Below are 16,745 nucleotides of genomic sequence, written 5' to 3' on the forward strand. Positions count from 1 at the left end.
AACTTCATTTATGGTTTTTAATGTTAAAATCAAAAACTATAACACCGATAGAAAAATAAACCCGATTTTCGTGATTTTTATTGAATTCTGAATCGTAATCATGTATTTTAAGCAAAATTTGAAATTTGGCAAAAAATGAAAAAGTGGGAAGGGAATAGCCTTCCCACTTTTGTCAAAATCGGATTACCACTTTTGTCAAAATCGGCAAAAAACGACATCTCTTAAAATTCTCCAAAATACACGGCATAATCGAAATTGAACGCTGATTTCGATTTAGTCATTGGTTTTTTCGTTAAACCATCCGTTAAAACAATTATCGAAAACAGTGCTGTTAGCGCACCAACTTAATTTAGGGTTTTTAACGTTAAAATAAAAATCAATAAGACCCATAGAAAAACAAACCCAATTTTCGTGATTTTCATTGAATTCTGAATCGGAATCATGTATTTTAAGAAAAATTAGAAATTTGGCAAAAAATGAAAAAGTGGGAAGGGTATAGCCTTCCCACTTTTGTCAAAATCGGCAAAAAACGACATCTCTTAAAATTCTCCAAAAATCACACGGCATAATCGAAATTGAACGCTGATTTCGATTTAGTCATTGGTTTTTTCGTTAAACCATCCGTTAAAACAATTATCGAAAACAGTGCTGTTAGCGCACCAACTTAATTTATGGGTTTTAACGTTAAAATAAAAATCAATAAGACCCATAGAAAAACAAACCCAATTTTGTGATTTTCATTGAATTCTGAATCGGAATCATGTATTTTAAGAAAATTAGAAATTTGGAAAAAAAAAAGTGGGAAGGGTATAGCCTTCCCACTTTTGTCAAAATCGGCAAAAAACGACATCTCTTAAAATTCTTCAAAAATCACACGGCATAATCGAAATTGAACGCTGATTTCGATTTAGTCATTGTTTTTTTTCGTTAAACCATCCGTTAAAACAATTATCGAAAACAGTGCTGTTAGCGCACCAACTTAATTTATGGGTTTTAACGTTAAAATCAAAAACTATAAAACCGATAGAAAATTAATCCCGATTTTCGTTATTTTCAGTGAATTCTGAATCGGAATCATGTATTTTAAGCAAAATTTGAAATTTGGCAAAATATGAAAAAGTGGGAAGCCTTCCCACTTTTGTCAAAATCGGCAAAAAACGACATCTCTTAAAATTCTCCAAAAATCACACGGCATAATCGAAATTGAACGCTGATTTCGATTTAGTCATTGGTTTTTTCGTTAAACCAGCCGTTAAAAAAATTATCGAATTCAGTACGTTAGCGCACCAACTTAATTTGTGGTTTTTAATGTTAAAATCAAAAACTATAAGACCGCTAGAAAATTAATCCCGATATTCGTTATTTTCAGTGAATTCTGAATCGGAATCATGTATTTTAAGCAAAATTTGAAATTTGGCAAAATATGAAAAAGTGGGAAGCCTTCCCACTTTTGTCAAAATCGGCAAAAAACGACATCTCTTAAAATTCTCCAAAATCCCACGGCATAATCGAAATTGAACGCTGATTTCGATTTAGTCATTGGTTTTTTCGTTAAACCATCCGTTAAAACAATTATCGAAAACACTGCTGTTAGCGCACCAACTTAATTTATGGGTTTTAACGTTAAAATAAAAATCTATAAGACCCATAGAAAAACAAACCCAATTTTCGTGATTTTCATTGAATTCTGAATCGGAATCATGTATTTTAAGCAAAATTTGAAATTTGGCAAAAAATGAAAAAGTGGGAAGGGTATAGCCTTCCCACTTTTGTCAAAATCGGCAAAGAACGACATCTCTTAAAATTCTCCCAAAATCACTCGGCATAATCGAAATTGAACGCTGATTTCGATTTAGTCATTGGTTTTTTCGTTAAACCATCCGTTAAAACAATTATCGAAAACACTGCCGTTAGCGCACCAACTTAATTTATGGGTTTTACGTTAAAATAAAAATCAATAAGACCCATAGAAAAACAAACCCAATTTTCGTGATTTTCATTGAATTCTGAATAGTCATTGGTTTTTTCGTTAAACCATCCGTTAAAACAATTATCGAAAACAGTGCTGTTAGCGCACCAACTTAATTTATGGGTTTTAACGTTAAAATCAAAAACTATAAAACCGATAGAAAAATAAACCCAATTTTCGTGATTTTCATTGAATTCTGAATCGGAATCATGTATTTTAAGCAAAATTTGAAATTTGGCAAAAAATGAAAAAGTGGGAAGGGTTTAGCCTTCCCACTTTTGTCAAAATCGGCAAAAAACGACATCTCTTAAAATTCTCCAAAAATCACACGGCATAATCGAAATTGAACGCTGATTTCGATTTAGTCATTGGTTTTTTCGTTAAACCATCCGTTAAAACAATTATCGAAAACAGTTCTGTTAGCGCACCAACTTAATTTATGGGTTTTAACGTTAAAATCAAAAACTATAAAACCGATAGAAAAATAAACCCAATTTTCGTGATTTTCATTGAATTCTGAATCGGAATCATGTATTTTAAGCAAAATTTGAAATTTGGCAAAAAATGAAAAAGTGGGAAGGGTATAGCCTTCCCAATTTTTTCAAAATCGGCAAAAAACGACATCTCTTAAAATTCTCCAAAAATCACACGGCATAATCGAAATTGAACGCTGATTTCGATTTAGTCATTGGTTTTTTCGTTAAACCAGCCGTTAAAAAAATTATCGAATTCAGTACGGTTAGCGCACCAACTTAATTTATGGTTTTTATTTTAAAAATCAAAAACTATAAGACCGCTAGAAAATTAATCGATTTTCGTTATTTTCGTGAATTCTGAATCGGAATCATGTATTTTAAGCAAAATTTGAAATTTGGCAAATATGAAAAGTGGGAAGCCTTCACTTTTGTCAAAATCGGCAAAAAACGACATCTCTTAAAATTCTCCAAAATTGGCATAATCGAATTGAACGCTGATTTCGATTTAGTATTGGTTTTTCGTTAAACCAGCCGTTAAAAATTATCAATTCGTACGGTTAGCGCACCAACTTAATTTATGGTTTTTTATTTAAAAAATCAAAACTATAAGCCAGAAAATTAATCCCGATATTCGTTATTTTCAGTGAATTCTGAATCGAATCATGTATTTTAAGCAAAATTTGAAATTTGGCAAAATATGAAAAAGTGGGAAGCCTTCCACTTTTGTCAAAATCGGCAAAAACGACATCTCTTAAAATTCTCCAAAATCCACGGCATAATCGAATTGACGCTGATTTCGATTTAGTCATTGGTTTTTCGTTAAACCATCCGTTAAAACAATTTCGAAACACTGCCGTTAGCGCACCAACTTAATTTATGGGTTTTACGTTAAAATAAAATCAATAGACCCATAGAAAACAACCCATTTCGTGATTTTCATTGAATTCTGAATGTCTTGTTTTTTGTTAACCATCCGTTAAAACAATTTCGAAACAGTGCTTTAGCGCCCACTTAATTTATGGGTTTTAACGTTAAAATCAAAAACTTAAACGATGAAAATAACCCATTTTCGTGATTTTCATTGAATTCTGAATCGGAATCATGTATTTTAAGCAAAATTTGAAATTTGGCAAAAAATGAAAAAGTGGGAAGGGTTTAGCCTTCCCACTTTTGTCAAAATCGGCAAAAAACGACATCTATTAAAATTCTCCAAAAATCACACGGCATAATCGAAATTGAACGCTGATTTCGATTTAGTCATTGGTTTTTTCGTTAAACCATCCGTTAAAACAATTATCGAAAACAGTTCTGTTAGCGCACCAACTTAATTTATGGGTTTTAACGTTAAAATCAAAAACTATAAAACCGATAGAAAAATAAACCCAATTTTCGTGATTTTCATTGAATTCTGAATCGGAATCATGTATTTTAAGCAAAATTTGAAATTTGGCAAAAAATGAAAAAGTGGGAAGGGTATAGCCTTCCCAATTTTTTCAAAATCGGCAAAAAACGACATCTCTTAAATTCTCCAAAATCACACGGCATAATCGAAATTGACGCTGATTTCGATTTAGTCTTGTTTTTCGTTAAACCAGCCGTTAAAAAATTATCGAATTCAGTACGGTTAGCGCACCAACTTAATTTATGGTTTTTAATGTTAAAATCAAAGACTATAAGACCGCTAGAAAATTAATCCCGATTTTCGTTATTTTCAGTGAATTCTGAATCGGAATCATGTATTTTAAGCAAAATTTGAAATTTGGCAAAATATGAAAAAGTGGGAAGGGTATAGCCTTCCCACTTTTGTCAAAATCGGCAAAAAACGACATATCTTAAAATTCTCCAAAAATTACACGGCATAATCGAAATTGAACGCTTATTTCGATTTAGTCATTGTTTTTTTCTTAAAACCAGCCATTAAGAAAATTATCGAAAACAGCGCATCATTGAGTTCTGAATCGAAATCATGTATTTTAAGCAAAATTGGAAATTTGTTCAAAAATGAAAAAGTGGGAAGGGGATCGTGCGGAGATCATTTGTCTAAGCAGCGTTCGTAAATCAAATCATTCCCACTTCTTTGTCCCGGGTGGATCCGCTATTCGGTCATACAAGACCCTGGAAATTCCTGGAACAGTTAAGTCTTCTTCAACCATCTTGTCTACAACCTAAGGAAAGGAAAACCTAGGGAAGAGTCTTTTAATACTGTGTAGTCCTATGTTCAATAACAGTTTAGCTAATATAAATATTTGTCATAGACTTGCATGTGAAGCCAAATACAAACCAAAATTACTATTGATAGGTAATTTCAAGATTGTTTATATGAAACCGCCATTGTGCAGATCAGCACCACGAGCAGATTCTTTTTACTGCCTTTTTTAACACACTGCAGGGCTGCGGATAAGAACTGCACCTTAAGATATAAAAACATTGTCTGGCAGCAAATAAAAACTGAAAGAAATAACATGTAAATCAGCAAATAGACTTTACTGTACCATTCAAATGACGTCTAGTGATAATCAATCTTCAAACAATCGTGTGTGTCGTGAAAAAGAGTGTCCCTCAGGTTGCTACGAAGAAATGGCAAATTTCAGTTTAATAACGAGTAGCCAAAAGATGTTTAAAACGGAACGCACTGAGCATTTATTAGCTCCCCGTTAAAAACATCTCCAATAAAGCCGTTCAGTTGAATATGCCACAGAATAACACACACCTACCAAAGCGATGAATAAGTTCCACACGCGGCGAAGCAACGGGATTAACGAAACACAAACTACAAAACACAACGACCTTACGTAAACGGAATAGAAATTGCTCATATACACGGCCTTTCATATGAAGTCCGTTGGTAGGAGACGCCGGAAGCCGGTCTCAAAAGTAAGTTTGCGGCCTGATTTCGCCTAGCTTCGTGATTTTTTCTAAGCGTCATCTGTTGTCAATCTCTCACTGTTCAGCCTAAAATTACGGGAGCACGACTTAGGGCTTTGAGATTGAATGGATTGAATAGAAATCGAAATGATGAGGAATTCCGTTTTGCACTGAATCCTGATCGGGAAACTGAGTGGAGTTTTGATGGAATCCCTATCGGGAAATTTTAGTTCGAAGAATGGGAAAAATTAAGATTTTACACATTGTTGCCCAGGTATTCAAACCTTTCCATGTAATCGTATATATACATAGTTAACAATGTCTAACGACCAAAGGGGAACAGAACGCTTGCTCAGGTTACCAAAGGGATATCACGGGACGTATTGTAGTATGAACACATGTAAAGATTTCAAGAAAATTGATCTTCGGCAATTCCGGCATTAGGTAAACTATTGATAAGCGGTCCATGATTTTATCCCCAAATTTTAGCTAGATTCTGGCCATCTAAATAAAGATACATAGGTATTAGAGAGGATTTTGATCTGACAGAAATTATGTTCTTTTAAGAATAAAACTAGGTTTTGCAAGAATTTCTTCTCAACTCTCACGTATGAAGGAAGTGTTTGGATTGCAGCGAAAGTCTACGTTCTCATAAACATGATGGAGGTTTGTCTCCCTAAGAAAAAAAAAAAAATTTTTATCAAAAGATATTCGTTATCGTAAAGGTAATCAAGTCCAACTTACTGCGTACTTGGAACAAACTTCTTTCAGAAGATTTTTCAAAATATCCTTTTGATGTCCTTGATTTTTATCAAGAACAACTGTAGGAATAAATGTCACAGATGGGGTTAAGTTGTGAGTTTCCTCTCCATAAGCTTTCAATAGCTCACTTCCTTCTTTACTGTTTGAACATTTTTCAATTTCATCCCAATTTGCATTCACTTCATGTGCACACTGTTACAAAAATTCAGGAATGTCATATACATTAATCACAGAAAAACTTACAGTCTGAATTGTGGAAAATTTTTATTACACTTTCCCCTGCAGACTGTGGGTTCCTGATATTATTGATTAGGCAAGATGCAAACCTAAGTTGCCTTGATCTATTTGTTATGTATTTGATTCCACAAGCATGTATCTTGTTTCCCAGACATTCTAGTTCAAAATGTTGACAGCTGAAAAAAATGCCTGTTGAATTTTCTGTAGTCTGCAATTATGAATTCATTAAAATCACATTTCTATGACTGTTGATAATAGACTACTTTATTACCTTTGCTTTCCCATAAGGAACCAATCTGAAATCAAAAACTTCTGGTATTTTTTCAAAAGCCGGGACTAGTTGATGCTTAATAAAATATTTACTATCTGGGCACATGGACTCATAATACACTTCAACCAACACATGATTATCTTTTAACTCATCTTCCTAAAACAAGTATTAACTTTAATTCTACAATAGTTAAATCAAATAATTTGCAACAATTTTGATGTACGCTACCTTATTGATCGCATTTGAGTTCTCCGAAATTAAGGAAATCATCCGCCAAAGGCCAAAGATTGCGAGGAAAAATAACATCCCGCGAATGATAAAATAAACCACTCGACGTTGTGCCATATTTTTCGGTCGGATATCCTGCATTTAAAATTAAAAGACGTTCGAACACTTCAAATGAGCCAATGTGTCTCATCTATTATTGCTAACTTTATTGTAGCTGGGCAGTTGCGCTGTCCCAACACAAATAAATTTTCTTTAGATGTCAGTTTACCATGATTTGGAAATTTGACACAAAAAAGAACTATCAGCTGACAGTTGTAAGTCCTTCTACAATGACATCTAGTAAGAAAAGTAGTCGAAAAACTAGTAGCCATCTGTTAGGAAAAAAATAACTACACAAAGCATTCCATTGCACATGGCAATTTAGTTAGTGTTGAATCGGTTTAATCTTGCAATCTTGCTTGCCGCATTGGGTTAAAGTATCGAGTAAGCACGATATCTTGTTTATTAAAGTAAAAGAGGATAGTTGCAGATTCGTTCTTTTGCTGGTAACCATTGTTTTGTGCCTGTATTCTAATATTATTATGTTTGCAAGTAAAATAATTATATAGTTCAATTTAATGCTACAGATACTTCTGGTGCCTAAGAAATGACGACCTTTACTTGCATTTCGTGTCATGTGGCTTTTAAAGAGCCGAATGTTCAGCGTGAGCATTATAAAACGGATTGGCATCGATATAATCTTAAAAGAAAAGTTGTGGACTTGCCACCTGTGACTGCTGAAGGTACATAATTTCCATCAGTTTCTGTAGATTTTCACCTGGTTAGCTATATGGGAACAATTTCATTTAGTATTTCAGCAGCGTGTGTTGGAGCAAAGAGCACATGCAGATCAACAAGAAGCATCAAAAGGTCTTACTCTATATTGCAATTACTGCAAGAAAAAGTTTGGCTCAGAAAAATCATATGAAAATCATCTGTTATCAAAGAAGCACCAAGAAAATGTTCTTAGCGGGCTAAAGCATGTTATTGTGAAGCCTGAGGCTGCAGAGGACAATATAGATATTGATGAAGATATTGAAGATGATTCAGACGAATGGGAAGATGATGATGAAGCAATTCCAGTAACGTGTTGCCTTTTCTGCAATCACACTAGTGATACAATGGAAAGCAGTCTGAAGCATATGTCATCCCAACATTCCTTCTTCATACCAGACTTTGAATTTGTTATTGATTTAGAGGCAATGTTAACTTACCTTGGGGAAAGAGTTGGTCAAGGCCACATTTGTATGTGGTGTGGACATCTTGGAAGACAATTCCCATCAATAGAAGCAGTACAGAAGCATATGATAGACAAGGGGCATTGCAAAATGTTTCATGAAGGAGATGTTCTATTGGAGTACTCAGATTTTTATGATTACTCATCAAGCTATCCAGAAGATGGGGATGCAAATGAAGAGGTAGAAACAAACATAATCAACGATACAGGATTCGAGCTGGTTCTGCCGTCCGGCTCAACTATTGGACATCGATCCCTTAACCGCTACTACCGGTATGATGATCTAGCATTTTTCTCAATCCTCAGCCTGTTATTTGTACTTTTCTTTTAAAAATTTAGTCAAAAATTAAATCCTAATCCAAGATCGGTCCCCACGCGTCCAGCTATTCAGCATGGAAATTACTTCAAAGCTCTTGGCTGGACGACATCCACAAAGGAAATTGTGGTGAAGAAAGTGAGAGACATAACATTTATGCGGAAATTGTTCTTGAAAAACCAGCTTGGCGTGAGCGTAAAGGCCAACAAACTCCAGAAACATTTTAGAAGACAGGTTGATATGTAGAGCCCTGGTTGAACGTGTCAATTCTTTGCTGTTGAAAATATATACGTTTGAGGAATTTTTTATTCGTTTTGTAGGAATACAAATTATCTGTTGACAACAGTAGTTGAGAACAGCAATCCTTTAGTCATCTTAAAGGATTGCTGAAGGAATTTCAACGCAAAAAAGGTCTTTTCCATGGGCTTCTTGCAGCTCCCATTTGACTAGCACTTTAATCTAAAAAAAAAAAAATTACGAGAAAACAGCTACGGCAGAAAACACGCGGTTTAATTAACGAAAGACGAGCTTGAAGTTGGATATTGAAATTTAAACGAAGCCTTGCGAAATAGCTGTAAAAAGGTTAAGAAAAAATAAAGTATCAATTACCTTAGGGTAGGCTGTACTTATTGGAATGGTAGCTGTGTAAGTATAATTTTTCCCATTAGATAATGGACAATCTAGACCAGAGTTTTGACAGCTAATGACAAACAAACATAAAAACTTAAATATATTAAGTGTAATGTAAGGTTACTTTGTGGCTAACTTACGCATCTGTTTGTGGTAGAGGAAAAGGTAGAGGCACTAAAGAGTAAAACAAATGATGTGATTACCATCATGTAAATGAAGTACAATGCCAACTTATTTACCTCCTCCAATTATTCCATGGACGCTAGCCTTGGTTTTATCAGTATCTTCCACTAGACATTAAAATAAACAGATTCATGGAATAATTCTTTTCAAATAAAATCAAATGTGATACAACTTACACGAAGTGAAAACAACTGTCAAGTTGGCATTTTGGCCTGACTTAAGTATGCATATATTGCTGTTTTCACAACCAGAAACTGCCACTGAGCGAATCTTTCCAGACACAGATCCTGTTGAGACAAAAATTGTTAAAGCGGTAGGCATGATGATAATTAATTGAGCGTACCACAATCTTTGTAAATCAAGGCATGTGTTGTGAACACGGTGGAAACTAGAAATAGGAAGCTAAGGGATTTCACTACAGTCATTGTTAACGAATGAGTGGTCGAAAAGGAATTGATGCTCGAGAAAATATTGTTTTCAGAAGTAACTCAATATATAGCCTGACAACGGACGTTGTGTACCAGTTTGCCTAACAATACAATGTCTACAATTATCAAGGTTTCAGCAGTCTAACATAAAAGCTGCGTCGGCATTGATACTTACGCAATTCCACCAAACAATGAAACGCGCTGCCTTCGACGATGAAATCGGAAACAAAATTTTTCAGATTTTGCCCCAACAGATCGTTTTGTAACGACTGTAGCAACAAACTAACAACGACTAATGCGAAACGACGCGGAGTACTACTACTCTATATTTCCGATTTAGGGTTTGCCTGTTTGCATTTTGATACGATTAGATTAATACTTAATAGGAACCACTACTTCCGCGAATGATAAAAAATCTTAAGGCATGACTAATGAAAACCGAAAATTAATATATATTTTTACTTTAGAGAGGATATTTTCAAGAATTAGTGGCCTCTGCCCTCTTGCCTTTCAAGTTTCAACAGCGTTGTCGGTGTTGAATTGTTGATCTACCCTTTGGCTTGCTAAAATTTCTAGCATAGCATGCCCACGAAAGCGCCAGCCAGCCAGAGGACCAAAAATTATAGAACATCGACATTCAACTTATTTAACTGTCATATGCTAAAGTTATTCAAACGATTGAGGAAATGCAGACAAACTCGTTGTTATCTGGCCTAGGCCGTATTTGTCCGTCTGCTAACAATCAGTTATCTCATTCTCGATAGCACTTACTCAGTGAATCTCGAAGCTCTCAGTGCAATATACTAATTGTCTTAAAACCGGAAATGGACATATATCTCAAGTGAAAACCCTGTTAGTAGAATCATTAAGTCAGATAAACCAGGATAAGAACTGAAGAATGTGTATCTCGTCTGGTTTCGTTCATTACGTATCTTAAGTCTGCAGCGATTTCAGGCCAAATTGCATTTGTTGATGATGCAAAAACTTTGCGATACGATAGATCAGAAAATACGTACTTTGATCGTAAACTGACCTCATTCTTCAGCTGCAATTCTGCAGTCTACTGAATGAAATTGCATCCTGTAGAAGATCAGTTGAACATCCGACCTCAAAAGAACATGCCAGCCAAATGTATCGATCGATTATATTGAACGAACTATCCAACGCACTTCCTAGCAAGAGTGTCGAGTCCAAAAAACATGTATTCGAATAGTTTTTGTTTTAAGGGGAGGGGAGATTTGAGATGGGGGAACAACAATGAATAATGGAGATAAAGAGAAAATCAAGAGGAGCGTAAGAAATGCAAGTAAGAGATATGGTAGCAAAAATGTTGGTTATACATATTATTATGATCCGCACGCGACATAGCAAATGCTTTGTCGAGAAATGACATAGGGTTTATTTTTGAAAAAAATAAAGAAAAAAAAATACGTTCACATGTCAAATCGTGGCGGAAGCTCGATAGACCGTCATGATCAAAATCTGTACATTATACACGATTTTCCATTATGCTAAGACAGTTCCATTCACTTATTTGTCGAATATTTTTATGTTTCTTTTTTTTCATATTGTTTTTTTTAATATGTGTGTGTCTAATTCCTTGAACGCGCCTATTGCGGCGTGCACGCTTCCGGAAACAACAGAAAAAAACCCTCGATAACGTCGTCAACAACAACAAAAAAGAGAAAAAAAAAGGCACTTATTATTGAAATTGGGCAGAAAGAACATAGACAGTTATATAAGAATTTTTACATTTAAAGTACGAGAAAAAAAACATTTAATAAATGGTTGGTTCACGGGAAAGTTGTATAACTGATAATTTAAAAAAAAAATGTGCGCCGATTCCCCTCTTTTCGTTTTGTTCCCTCCCCCCCTCTTCCACCTAAAAAAAAATGGTTGAGGAAATTGTCTTCGGTGTTGTTTCTTTAAAAGAATAAAACAAAAAAAAAAAACAAAAACAATCATCATTATCGTGTTTGAGGTACAGCGAATTCGAAAGACCATTACAATCGCGCCATCTGTTGAGGCAAAAACGATCGTTTTCTGTATGAAGGGAAGAATTAAAAAAAAAATTCAATATTTGAAAATATCCTCTTAAAAAAAATTCCTTCTGTCGGGCGACTTTGAAAAAAAAAATAGATATGATAAGAAAATCGAAAAAAAAAAGGGGAAAATTAACAAACAACAACCCAATTGAATTAATCTGATCCGTTTTGGTTTGGCAATAGATTGGCCACTGAACTCGGTATTTTTTTAGTTATTTTTTTGTTTAAAGGGGATTTACGAGGCACACGAAATAAACGGGCTGATACCAAACAAACATTTTGATATCTTAATGCCACCTTATCGCTCATCACACGTATCGTCGTGCGACGACACAAAAATGACATACGTGAGAGATAGAGAGAAAAGAATTGAAATAAAAACAAACAAAAAAATGACACCAAGGCACTCGGTGGTGAATGGACCGCAAACGATATAAACATTTTCAGGGATTTTGCTATATATATATATAATATATATAAAAAGAAGGGTGGCGAATTCAATCGAAATATGAGGGATAAAAGAAAGAGTCACGGTGCGAGTGAGAGAAAAAGATAAGAATTGGCTTTGGCATAATGCAAAATTCACATAGCCGTCAACTAAAAGTTTCAATGTTTTTTTTTTGTTTTGTTTTGTTTTTTTGTTTTTTTTTTTTTTTTTTTTTGGTTGTTGTTTGACGGGTTTGTCAATCTAAAAAAAAAAAAAAAAAAAAAGACGTCACTTTATAAACTGGGTTGAAACAATCATAATGCCGCATTGTTGAATGAAAATTAGCATTTTGTTGTGTTTGTGTGTATGTAATCTCAGGTGAGGTGAGAGCGCACTCAAATTCACTCATCATCTTTCTTGTCCGGCTTGAGATCGACCATGGCGTGCAGTTCCTCCGCTGTGTACCTATTTGATATACGCAAAGAAAATCGGACAAATTATGAAACTGCTTCATTAATCAACAATCGGGTAAGCTGATGAGACTCACCCTAAAAGATTCTGAAGATCGCAAACGAAACGGTAAACGTATCGTTTGCCGGCCGTTTTGTGGATTATGTTTTTGTCGTAGTAATAGCGGAGACCACGCGACAATTTTTCGTAATTCATTTTCGGCTTGTTCTTGCGGATGCCCCAGCGGCGAGCCACTTCGTCCGGATCGGACAGCTTAAATTCCCAGCCGTCGCCCGTCCACGAAATGAAGCCCTGGCACGATTTGTCAGTCAACAATTCCAGTAAAAATTGCCACAACTGGATCGGTCCCGATCCTGTGAAACAAGGTCCGCTGCCTGGTGGTCCACCTGTCGGCCAACATCAAAATAACGAATTTTAGAGTTTGCGTTCCATACGAATCAAATTCAAATGCGCTGAATACCTTGATAGGCTGCCAACATGGAAGCTTGAATGACTGGCTTAGATTCCGGAGAACCCATGGTCGGGCTATGACTGTTGAGCTGGTGCATGTGTCCGCCCAAGACCGGATCATTGCCGCCCCGCTGAGGTCCCATTCCGCCATGGTTGTTCATGTACGCCGCTGGATGGTGCTGCACGTTTTTTGGTTTTTTAAATGCGAAAAGAAAACAACAAAAAAATTAAACCCCACGTTAGACATACAACAGTTCGTTTCATTAAACGTTGGATGATGATGATGTTTTTACCTGAGCTTGCATTCCATTGTGGTGACCACCGAGGTCACCGGGCGGGACCCAAGGATCGGTGGGACCGCCTCCCCCGCCAAGGTTAGGTACTGTTTGAAACGGGCTGTGTTCGCCGTACGCTGGATGGCCTCCAGGTGTCGTGGCTCCGTAAGGATCCGTAACATAACCTCCATCGTGACCGGGATACCGTCCTGCCAACAAAAGAAATCAATTGATTCAAACGAGTGAAATGCGAATCGTTGCGACATGACGACACACGCGCACAAAACAGTTTTAAAAAGAAAACCCACATCAATTCTTTCCTAATAAATCCCACCGTTTGTTTTGTTTGTTTTTTTCTCCTCGCTCTCTTTCTCAGGAAAAAAAAAAATTGTGTACAATCTGACGTAGATTTCAAATCCTTTTGGTAGTTCCAAGAAAGAAAAGTTGCGTGTCCGGGTAATCATCGTGATGGAAAAACTCAACGTCAACAGGTGGCGCCCGTTGTTGATTCCCTTTTTTTTTTTCTTTCTTTTCTTTCTATCGCTCATCAAAAAGGGCCACTGTAATGTGTACATGTGCGCGTTTCGATGTTGTCGGTTACGGCCGGTTGAACCGACTAATAAAAAGAAAAACAAAAAAGGAAGGACCTTTCCCAACTGCCATTTTCAAGTCTCTATTGTTCTTGGTGCGCACCCTTGTTAATGACCCCACTCGGCGGGTGTAACAGCGAACCACCCGTTGTCGATTGCCACGTGGCAACGCTGCTAACTGATTATTATTTTCATTTTGTTTTGTTTTTCTAAACACAATTTCTGTTTGTCTGTTTTTCGCTTTTCTTTGTTTTCAACAATCATCAAAAAGCAACTAAAAGAAGAGCTTTTATCGCTACATCCACGCGAAGCGAGCGGTTGGCAGACCCCCCTCATTTCGGATAAAAACCCAGCGAGATTCGATAAGTAAAAACACATCTAATCGCGCATCCATTTCCGCCTGGCGTTTTAACTGACGCAACCAGACAAACCACCGCGTGTGCGCACGCGCGGACACACACACACTACACACACACACACACCAAGACAATTTTGAAAGAAATAAAAAGAAAAGAAAAAATGTTAACTTTATCTTACCTCGTCCGTACGGCTGCTGTTGTTTCATGTTGTTGCTGTACGGCTGCTGTTGCTGGTGTTGTTGTGGCTGGTTGTTGTGAGCTGGTTGCGGATAGAAATCGGCCGCCAAGTCGGGATGAGGCAGGAAATGATGCTGTTGATGCTGATGGTGTTGTTGGTGCTGCTGATGTTGTTGCTGTTGCTGATGATGGTGGTGAAGGTGGTGGTGCTGTTGCTGCTGCTGCTGGTGGTGCTGATGGTTGGCCACCGCGTCCAAATTCTGATAATCAGCTTCTCCGTCACCGAATGCCACGCCGACACCAAAAGGCGAGTCAACCACCTTCTTGGTGTTGTTGCTGGTGCGGATGGTGTTGCTGCACCGCGGCGGACGAACCGGTGCCCGGAACCATTTCCCCCATTCCGGTCTGCATCGGGTCGCCCAACGAGCTATACCCTCCTGCACAAATTTCGAAGAGAAAAGGAACGTTTATTTTTGATTGATGTGTTTTAATTTGAATCCGAAAATCTCTTAATCCGTGGTAGTCAATTGATTGGAGAAAATGAAATGAGATGAATCGTTTTCTTTCGACGTCGTCATAACCGTACATCAAATTTGGTTGAAATCCATTTTTTGTTTTGTTTTGATAAGGGCAAACAAAGTTTGCCATGCGTGAAACTTTCGAATTGAAAAAAATCAAATAAAAAATGGAGTTCGAGTTGAACGATGATAACATGAATGATAGTATGAATGTATACAACAACAACACACACAAAAAAAAAAGAATGGTAAAAATCAGTCGCCGGAAGAGGGAGGAGGTTTCATATCGGAGAACAGTCTGGGGGTCCACAATCACACACAAAGTCGAATGAATAGGTGCGTGTACAGTGAGCTCGGGCCGACGATTATTGATCAATGAGGTCTACTCAGAATTGACACACGCACACCAACAACTGCGCCTTCCCCACCCTCCCCAAAGAAGACGAAAGAAAGAAAGAAAGAAAAAACGAAATCCCTTTGCATTCATAAAGAAAAGAATGACTCGATTCAAATAAGAGGAGGGAAAATGAGGTGCTCGGCAGCCGAGCGAAGAAGGCCAGGCTCGACGTTCTGTACCGCTCGATGGGAATTCGAATGACAACAATAGGCATCGTAGGTTTGAATTCGGCGCGGGACAATGGACCAAAAAATAAAAGAAAAAAGGAAGAAGAAGATGGTAGACGACTAGACACAGAACGGTATAAGAAAGAAAGAGAACTCCCATCGTATTATACAGTGAATCAAGTTCTATCGAAAATAGTGAAACACAATTCAATGCGCCACGATCCATCTCGACTGCATTTTGATGGCCAATGCTACCTATGAATAATAATAATAATATTTATAAAAACAGGTTTCTTTCTGCTTCACGACAAATTCGGGATTTCCTTTATGTGTGTGTGCGTACGTGTGGAACACTTGTAACGATGTAGCCACAAAACAAACCGACGAAAAACACAAAAAAATGAAATGAAATGAAACAACAAGAAAATGGTCGGCACGCACATCACTACAACATCTTGGGTGTCGAGATAAAAAGATTTTCGGATGGAACATCGTCATCTCTTGAACAACAACAACAACAACAAAAAAAGACCTGGCGTCCCGCGTCCCGGCCCATTCTCACGATATAGTGACCCGTTTCACACCAAAAGTTCTCTCGACCCACCTGACGACCCCTCTCACGCTCGACGAATCTTATTCGAAAATTAATATTAAAATAAAAAAAAAAATCCAGCAAGCAGCTTTCAAACGAAATGGATGATGCAGTTTTTTTTTGTTGTTTTTTTTCGTAGCGGACTTTTGAATTTTATTCATTTTTTTTTTTTTAAAATAAAAAAGAAAAAGAAAAGAAAAGAAATGAAATCATAAATTTCTCAGCGCTTCGAAAAATAAAAACCTGGAAAAAGTTAATGGCACCGCCAACAGAACAAGAATTCGTCTTATCCTTATCCAATTCAAACAACACGCTTTAAAAAACAAAAGATAAACAGTTCAAGTCAAATAAATCATTAAAAATTCAAGCCAAAAAAAAAAAAAAATGAAAAATAAAAATAAAAATAAAAAAGCGAGAGCGGATCGCCGAATAGAAGACATTCCAGCGCATGTCACCTGGCCGTTATCTGCTGGTTAGAAAACGTTTGAACAAAGAGGCTCCGCGCAAACAAGTTAATATTGACCGAAACGCGCGTTCCCAGAGTGAAACGTGTGCCATGTGCAATTGTGGATGGAGTTAAAGTCATCATGGTTCGGTTAGCTCTGTATAGTGTTGTTTGTAAAGTTATCTCTCATT

The 16,745-nt window shown here is 36.7% G+C and overlaps 4 protein-coding genes across 11 annotated transcripts in view; 1 reads left to right on the top strand and 3 right to left on the bottom strand.

Annotated features, from left to right (window-relative positions):
- Nucleotides 1-5,576: 5,576 nt before the first annotated feature.
- Nucleotides 5,577-7,095, bottom strand: LOC116934677 (GILT-like protein 1). The gene is made up of 7 exons (XM_032942148.1): nucleotides 7,077-7,095; nucleotides 6,809-6,943; nucleotides 6,581-6,736; nucleotides 6,344-6,517; nucleotides 6,062-6,264; nucleotides 5,919-5,986; nucleotides 5,577-5,814 (listed from the first exon to the last, which is right to left on the bottom strand). Exons 1-7 carry the CDS (start codon nucleotides 7,077-7,079, stop codon nucleotides 5,783-5,785), a joined length of 771 nt encoding a protein of 256 aa, XP_032798039.1. The 5' UTR covers nucleotides 7,080-7,095; the 3' UTR covers nucleotides 5,577-5,782.
- Nucleotides 7,096-7,203: 108 nt separating this feature from the next.
- LOC116934624 (zinc finger protein 622) lies at nucleotides 7,204-8,701 on the top strand. Of its 2 annotated transcripts, none has more exons than XM_032942110.2 (4): nucleotides 7,204-7,353; nucleotides 7,435-7,590; nucleotides 7,658-8,357; nucleotides 8,424-8,701. In XM_032942110.2, the coding sequence occupies exons 2-4, from the start codon at nucleotides 7,455-7,457 to the stop codon at nucleotides 8,644-8,646; spliced, it is 1,059 nt and encodes a 352-aa protein (XP_032798001.1). In that variant the 5' UTR covers nucleotides 7,204-7,353; nucleotides 7,435-7,454; the 3' UTR covers nucleotides 8,647-8,701. The 2 variants fall into 2 exon arrangements, with proteins under 2 accessions (XP_032798001.1, XP_032798008.1); XM_032942117.2 differs by having other exon boundaries at nucleotides 7,224-7,353; nucleotides 7,417-7,590.
- Nucleotides 8,689-10,099, bottom strand: LOC116934684 (NPC intracellular cholesterol transporter 2 homolog a). 3 transcript variants are annotated; one of them, XM_045170354.1, is made up of 7 exons: nucleotides 9,813-10,099; nucleotides 9,557-9,757; nucleotides 9,390-9,500; nucleotides 9,270-9,320; nucleotides 9,171-9,204; nucleotides 9,010-9,100; nucleotides 8,689-8,859 (listed from the first exon to the last, which is right to left on the bottom strand). In XM_045170354.1, the coding sequence occupies exons 2-7, from the start codon at nucleotides 9,636-9,638 to the stop codon at nucleotides 8,776-8,778; spliced, it is 453 nt and encodes a 150-aa protein (XP_045026289.1). In that variant the 5' UTR covers nucleotides 9,639-9,757; nucleotides 9,813-10,099; the 3' UTR covers nucleotides 8,689-8,775. The 3 variants fall into 3 exon arrangements, with proteins under 3 accessions (XP_045026289.1, XP_032798055.1, XP_032798050.1); XM_032942164.2 differs by having other exon boundaries at nucleotides 9,557-9,742; nucleotides 9,813-10,098; XM_032942159.2 differs by having other exon boundaries at nucleotides 9,557-9,742; nucleotides 9,817-10,096.
- Nucleotides 10,100-10,825: 726 nt separating this feature from the next.
- LOC116934615 (ETS-like protein pointed) overlaps nucleotides 10,826-16,745 on the bottom strand; it is a 32,924-nt gene continuing 27,004 nt past the window's right edge. For 3 of the 5 annotated variants that reach the window (XM_045170282.1, XM_045170292.1, XM_045170296.1), the window contains one exon: nucleotides 14,873-15,772. In XM_045170282.1, the coding sequence (XP_045026217.1) occupies nucleotides 15,336-15,772 (437 nt within the window). In that variant the 3' untranslated portion in view covers nucleotides 14,873-15,335. Of the gene's footprint in view, nucleotides 12,579-12,660; nucleotides 12,971-13,044; nucleotides 13,214-13,327; nucleotides 13,519-14,436; nucleotides 15,773-16,745 lie in introns of those variants that run through there. The other 2 variants (XM_045170283.1, XM_045170288.1) reach the window with 2 other exon arrangements.

Source organism: Daphnia magna, linkage group LG1, assembly GCF_020631705.1.
Source record: "Daphnia magna isolate NIES linkage group LG1, ASM2063170v1.1, whole genome shotgun sequence".
Taxonomy (NCBI): Eukaryota; Metazoa; Arthropoda; class Branchiopoda; order Diplostraca; family Daphniidae; genus Daphnia; species Daphnia magna.

Coding starts and splice junctions, on each gene's coding strand:
- LOC116934624 (XM_032942110.2), top strand. CDS start 7,455: ATGACGACCTTTACTTGCATTTCGTGTCATGTGGCTTTTAAAGAGCCG. Junction 7,591..7,657: donor GCCACCTGTGACTGCTGAAG/GTACATAATTTC, acceptor AATTTCATTTAG/TATTTCAGCAGCGTGTGTTG. Junction 8,358..8,423: donor TCCCTTAACCGCTACTACCG/GTATGATGATCT, acceptor TTAAAAATTTAG/TCAAAAATTAAATCCTAATC.
- LOC116934677 (XM_032942148.1), bottom strand. Junction 6,518..6,580: donor TTCCTTATGGGAAAGCAAAG/GTAATAAAGTAG, acceptor TCATAATTGCAG/ACTACAGAAAATTCAACAGG. Junction 6,265..6,343: donor CACAGTCTGCAGGGGAAAGT/GTAATAAAAATT, acceptor TTTTTGTAACAG/TGTGCACATGAAGTGAATGC.
- LOC116934684 (XM_045170354.1), bottom strand. CDS start 9,638: ATGACTGTAGTGAAATCCCTTAGCTTCCTATTTCTAGTTTCCACCGTG. Junction 9,501..9,556: donor CTTGATTTACAAAGATTGTG/GTACGCTCAATT, acceptor TTGTCTCAACAG/GATCTGTGTCTGGAAAGATT. Junction 9,321..9,389: donor GACAGTTGTTTTCACTTCGT/GTAAGTTGTATC, acceptor TTTAATGTCTAG/TGGAAGATACTGATAAAACC.